Source organism: Pterocles gutturalis, unplaced genomic scaffold (assembly GCF_000699245.1).
Source record: "Pterocles gutturalis isolate BGI_N339 unplaced genomic scaffold, ASM69924v1 scaffold1110, whole genome shotgun sequence".
NCBI lineage: Eukaryota > Metazoa > Chordata > Aves > Pterocliformes > Pteroclidae > Pterocles > Pterocles gutturalis.
The window spans coordinates 41,946-48,654 of record NW_010145445.1 but is presented as its reverse complement, the minus strand read 5'-3'; the positions used below and the strand labels follow the sequence as shown (position 1 = coordinate 48,654).

The following is a 6,709-nucleotide window of genomic DNA, read 5'->3' as shown; positions in this document are numbered from 1 at the left end:
CTGGCTAATGATCCTGGAGCAGAGAGAGTGCCAAGACCACAGTCTCAGAAAGAGAGAGACTGAGAGCTGACTGAGAGAGCGACCCAGAGGAGAGTGAACTTCTGGACACACCTTTATCTGTGTGCTGGGCATGATGTGCATGATGTGGAGTGTATTATTGGCCAACTTCGTGTGCTTCCAAACCGTCATATATATACCGGGCACGATGTGCATGATATGGAATATACTATTGTCAAATTTGGGTCTCAATCCTAAACCTGAGGTCAAATCCTAGGCTCGTACGTGAGGCTGTGCTCCCTCCCAGCTTCTGCCCCTGCAGACACTGGCAGAGCAGAGAGGCTGAAAAGTCCTTGACTGTCCTGGCAGCAACTATAAACATCAGTGTGTTATAAGCCGCCTTCTCAGCACGAATCCAAAACACAGCTTTACACTAGCTACTATGAAGAAAGTTGACTCTGTCCCAGCCAAAACCAGGACACCAGTATACAGTCCTCTATTGATTTTTCTGTTTGTTTTGGGGTTTTTTGGGGGGGTTGGTTTTGTTTTTAATAAAATATAGATAGATTTTCGTATCTATGGTGGTTCCCTTTTCCTCTCATTCCTCATTGATGGAGTAGGCTTTCAACAGGGCATTTTAGGTTTTTCAGACTCAGAAGTTTATGATATTGAAAGAGGACAGTGACGTAAATAAATCTGTCTTTGAATTGTGAGGGGAGTGGTTCTCGAAATAAATTTGAATGATGTGTTCTTTTTCAGTATGCAAGAATTTGATTTAAAATGGTCCTTTAGAATCCAGAGGTTCATGTAGCAATTTGGAGACTGACCAACCACAGTCATTCACTTGAGCAAAGTTTGGGCTATTTTATTGAAAAAGTAGGGGCAGGGGGCAGAAAGCAACATGTACAACTCTCCCTTCTGAATTTGAAGTTCTGATTATAAAACGTATGTCCGTTTTGCAAATATCTGATGCTCACAGTTGTAATGAAGTTTATTACTGAACAATATGGATGTGCCTTTAATCCTGAGTTAGATCCATCATTCTCATGTATAAATAAGAGCTGCATAGTCTCTTATAAATTAAGTCATGTCTTCCATATGTTTTAAAGCCAGAGAAAAGGGATTCTTCTGTCATTGTTTCTGTAGATGCTATTCACAGGCTTCCCTGTGAATAGCTGGGAATACCTGGAGTATTCAAAGTTGCCACTAGAGGGTCAACTTCTTTTCAAACTGTCCAGTGTTTCCAGTGGAGGGATTACTACATATCAAGTTATATGATGTCCTTTCTCATATTCTGCTCTAGTCTTCTGCTGTCCTTTTTTGTCTGCGTAATTTAGATACAACATGAGCTTTAGCTAACTGATCACAGTTGAGAGTCACAAGCAGTGCCGATTCTTGCTTTTCGTTAACGCATACAAAATGTATTATATTTGTAGGTTTGTATTTGGATAACTCCAGTTAACAAATAATGTTCCTTTGTTCCTAAAAGAGAAATTATTTATCTGTAGCTGAGAATTGCATAGTTTCAAAGTATTTGTCAGTTACTTTAAAAGTAGAGTTTTTTACTGTAACAAAAAATGAGTGGTTACAGTGAAACTGACTCCCTAGCCATAATTTCGTTTCTCAGATGTAGATCTTTAGATTTATTGACTCTATGTAAAATGTAATGTTTATTAGATCTATTTAATTTTTATTATTTGATATTTTTAATAAAATATAGAGGCAGTTAATATGTGTAGTTTTATAATTTTCCATAGTATGGAAAATGGGTCTTATATAAATTATGAAATGAGACAACTCCTGCACACTTCTTGAATGTAGAAAGTAATGTTAAAAATGTATTTTGGAATTGATTTTATTTTTTTCTCAGATTCTGAGTTATTTTCATAAACAAAGTAAAGTTCGTCAAGGAGTCGAAGAGATGCTCTATAGATTGTATCAACCTATCCTTTGGAGATCACTGAAGGTAATTATCCTTTTCAGAAAACAGGATTATCTTTCTCCAACTACTAAATTTTGGGTCCCTCCCACATGTTCTGTTTTTAATAATTGCTTTTTAAATAAAATGGCTGTGGAAAAAGAAATCAGTGTGTTTAGTATCTCAGCTGTAGCAGGGTAACTTTGCAACTTGTAATTAGGCATAGTTTACACAACAATATTCTAATTTGTTAATGTACTTTATTTCTATAATTCAGCTTTGTTTACAGGTACACAGAGTGCAGGATTGCAGTAGACAGTGGGACTAACACTAAGTTTGGTCTTCTCATCTTCTCAGTCTGGAATTTTGTGTAGTCTAGTATTCTGTTCTCCAAGTTCATTATGGAATGATCAGTGGTTTCTTAATCAAAGCCAGAAATGTTCAAAGGGTGATTTAGTCTCACCTTCTGATTAACTGCCAGCCTTAGAATACAGCTTTAATTTGTTAGAGTATGATTTTAGAGTACCTTTTGTTCTAGTTTGATTGTATGTACAGACATTCAGGCTATGGATGTGCTTTTAATCATTCAGAATGAAGTTTCTGACTTCTAGTACTTTTAAGGTGAGTGTGAATGTCTTCCAGTGGATTGCATGCATAGACTAAAGGGTACCTACTGCAGTTTACCTACTCAGTTACACTCAGTTATTAAGATGAGCCAATTTTCATTCTTTGTGAGCAGCTTTTATTTTGTCTGAGGTTATGAAGTTGCTTCAGTGAGAGCATACTCATGCAATTTATTACAGCCAAAAGAAGTGCTGTTTAACATTTACTGAAGTGTCATTTACGGATTGTTCATATAGCATCTTCTCTAGCCATGAGAGAAGTATTTAAATACTCTTAAAGTTGAAAGTATTTAAAAACAACTTATTTAAAATGAATTTTTTGAGTTACAGGAAGGAGTTGAGAGGTGTCTGGTTTCAATAGAACCCTATAGTAGAAGTGGGAAGATGGACAGACTCATCACTAGAGCAGTGTCTTGTTTGGCCTTACATTAAGGGTTGGATCCCATCCCTTTAGAATTTATATAAACAAGGATCCTTCTGGATGAAACATAAATGTTCTCAGTGTCTCAGAAACAATTTGAGTGGTTAGCAAACTACAGTATTCCATTCTTAAGGGAGTTGCTGTCTGTAAATGGAGGCTAGTAGTTCACTTTCTAAAGCCCAGGTCTCCACTCAAATAGAAGATTAGAGTACTTCAGAAGACCATTCTGTCAAACCTTATTAAATCTGCATAGATTTGTTTGGAGAAATGTAAAAGAAAGGTTTGGCTTGAGGAAAAAAGGTTAATTATTGATTTGCAGCAAGACAGTGGCAGAAATTCTTGATTCTAGAAATGTGCTTCAAATTTTTAACAGCTGCTAATCATAATTTTCACATCACTAACGGTTCCATTGCTAGAACAAATCTGAATTTCCTGAATTTTTGGGGGTGTTTTTTTGTTTGGTTGGTTGGAGTTTCTTTGTTGGATTTGTGTTTGGTTTTTTTTGTTTGTTTGGGGTTTATCTTGACAACTTCTACATATGTAGTTAAGCATTTTAAGTTTAGACATTAAGAGGCATATCAAATAGGACATGGAGAATTTGTTTTAATACAGCAAAATAGTCCAACTGTTGTGAACATAGATTTTTGGAATGGTAAAGGGAGGATTGTAAAAAATTGAATGCAGCAATTATATGAATCATGTAATGATTCAGTACAAGGAAAGATTCTGAATTCCAAATGATTCAGTACTGTATTTGTGATTAGTGAAAATAAGTATGTGACTGAACATCAAAATTTGGAAATTTATTTTTGGATAGGTAACTGTCTTGCTGTGTGATTTTTGTATAGTTAGTTTTTCTTTTTTCATGTAGTACTCCTGAAATATTTGACATTTTTAAGATACCTGTTGCTATGACTCAGAATCACCAGTAGTTTAAGATACAGAATTAAGAAGGGAAGCTTAAATTGTCCGTGGTCGTATGGATTCTGCTCCTGTGGTGGGGCTTGACTCTGTCTGGATGCCAGGTGCCCACCAAAGCCTTGCTATTACTCCCCTCCTCAGCTGGACAGGGAAGAGAAAATATAACAAAAGGCTCATGGGTTGAGATAAGGACAGGGAGAGATCACTCACCAATTACCGCCAAGGGCAAACCAGACTTGACTTGGGGAAATTAGTTTAATTTATTACCTATCAAATCAGAGTAGGGTAATGAGAAATAAAACCTAAATCTTAAAACACCTTCTGCTTACTCCTCCCTTCTTCCCAGGCTTAACTTTACTCCCAGTTTCTCTACCTCCCTCCCCTGAGATGTGCAGGGGGATGAGGAATGGGGGTTGTGGTCAGTTCATCACACGTTGTTTCTGCTGCTCCTTCCTCCCCAGGGGGAGGACTTGTCACACGCTTCCTGTGCTCCAGCGTGGGGTCCCTCCCACGGGAGACAGTTCTTCACAAACTTCTCCACCATGAGTCCTTCCCACAGGCTGCAGTTCTTCATGAACTGCTCCAGCGTGGGTCCCTTCCACAGAGTGCAGTCCTTCAGGCACAGACTGCTCCAGCACAGCTCCCCGATGGGGTCACCAGTCCTGCCAGCAAACCTGCTCCAGTCTGGGCTCCTGTCTCCATGGGTCCACAGGTCCTGCCAGGAACCTGCTCCAGGGTGGCCTTCCCACAGGGTCACAGCCTCCTTTGTGTACATCTACCTGATCTGGTGTGGAGTCCTCCCCAGGCCGCAGGTGGAGATCTGCTCCCCTGTTACCCTCCATGGCTGCAGGAGCACAGCCACCTCACCACGGGCTGCACCACGGGCTCAGGGGAATCTCTGCTCTGGTGTCTGGAGCACCTCCTCCCCTCCTGCACTGACCTTGGTGTCTGCAGAGTTGTTCCTCTCACGTGTTCTCATTCCTCTCTCTGCCTGCTGTTGTGCAGCAGTTTTTACCCCTCTTAAATATGTTCTCACAGATGTGCTCCCAACTGTCATTGATGGGCTCGACCCTGGCCAGCAGCGGGTCCATCCTGGACCTGGTTGGCACAGGCTGTGCCCAACAGAGGGGAAGCTTCTAGCAGCTTCTCACAGAAGCCACCCGTTTAGCCCCCTTATTACCAAAACCTTGCCAGAAAAACCCAATACAGCTCCAAAGCTTGAAATGTCAATTTAATTTTGTTAACCAGTTTGATGCTCCTATTTTAGCCAGTGTACAAATTCCTAATTTAATATGGTGAAGAACAAATCTTGTTCTATGACACTGGTTACAAAATAGAAAGGGAAATGATAGAAGGACCTCTTTACCCCTCCTTGCAGAAAGGAAAAATACTTCAGTTGTAAGAACAGAAAGGATTCTAGAACTTTCTGTGTTGAAACTACTTGATATCGTCTCTGAGATCATTAAACTGAGAATGCAGATTTGTAGTGCATAGTTTTCTGTTTCTTCTTAAAGTGCTTGTTTTGCAAATACTTAGATCACAAAAGCTTCTTTGTGGCTTTTACCTACAAATATTTTATAAGCCTTTATGCTGTTTTAAGTTTTTATAATATAAGCCCTTATGTAACTTCATCTTTTTTTTGTGTGTCATTGTTATATTTGCATGAGAGGTATTTTTTTATAGCAAACAGTTGTGCAGTGATTGGTTACTAGTATAAGAAACTATATAAATATAAAAATAAGGATATTTATTGTGAGATAAGTAGTGATGAAGCTATTCCTTATTAAGCTCAAAAAGTCAAGAACCACTCCTCCAGGAATTCAAGCTGTTGAAGGAAGTGATTTCTTTAAAGTGGTGTGTTTGGTTGTGGGCTTGTTTTTTTAACATCCCACACTTCTAAACTAACCTTTACTGAGGAAAAACTGTTCTAAGTTATTGGAAGTGAATTGCAGGACCTGTAAGACCAGATGAAACTTAAAGCTACGAAAATTAACTGAAGAAAAAAAATAAAATTCTTTTAAAAAGGTTCTGAAAGTTCCTCAGAATTGTACAAGCATAAAGGTAAAGAAAAATTAGTAATTTAAATAACTGCAGGCTCCTCTTGTGCAGAAAAGTCACTGTGGAATAAAATAGGACATGAATTTAAAGTCTTAGGTTCCACCTCTATGAAGACATTTACTCTGTTGCGAGCTTGAATATGCAAATGCATTTGGGATAAATTCCAAGTAATTAAAAGCAAGAATTTAAACTGTGGATACTCAGTTCAGAATTAAAGTAATCTTAATGGAATTCAGTGCAATGCACTTAGAAAGTTTATGAAAATTAACTTTTTGGAACGGCTGTGGTAGACAAGGTCTAGTTTATTCCATAAAAACATACTTGAATTAATTTTCACATGAAATGTTAGTGCAGAAGAGCTATTTCACCCCGAATTCTCATATTAGCTTGTTATGCATTGATTCTGCAGTATAGACAAGCTCAAAGTTAAAGGATTTTCTACAGCTTTATAGGATTGAATTAAGAATTATAATCTTTTCACTTTTAGACTGTTTGTATTATCCATTATAAAGTAGAACACAAGTCTCTAACTGAAGAGTGTGTATGGGCTTTATTTGCCTTCATAGTATTAAATTTAGAATTGCTATTAATTTTGTTGGCTCAAAGAATTTAGAATTCTTTGGTTCTACCCAGAGATGTGACCCACCATGTGAGGATCAGTCCAGAAGTGAAATACAAAATAAATTGTAAATGAAGTAATTGTTGCTCATTTCTTTTGTGTTTTTCTGTTTTTATTTGTCATTAGTTTATTTAGGTATCCTTGTTTTTCCT

At 37.9% G+C, this 6,709-nt stretch overlaps 1 protein-coding gene across 1 annotated transcript in view; it reads left to right on the top strand.

The window, feature by feature from the left end:
* Positions 1 to 1,873: 1,873 nt before the first annotated feature.
* NCAPG2 (non-SMC condensin II complex, subunit G2) overlaps positions 1,874 to 6,709 on the top strand; it is a gene marked incomplete at its 5' end in the record, with an annotated part of 30,380 nt that continues 25,544 nt past the window's right edge. Inside the window, one exon of the mRNA XM_010085369.1 lies at positions 1,874 to 1,963. Within this exon, the coding sequence (XP_010083671.1) occupies positions 1,874 to 1,963 (90 nt within the window). The remainder of the gene's footprint in view (positions 1,964 to 6,709) is intronic.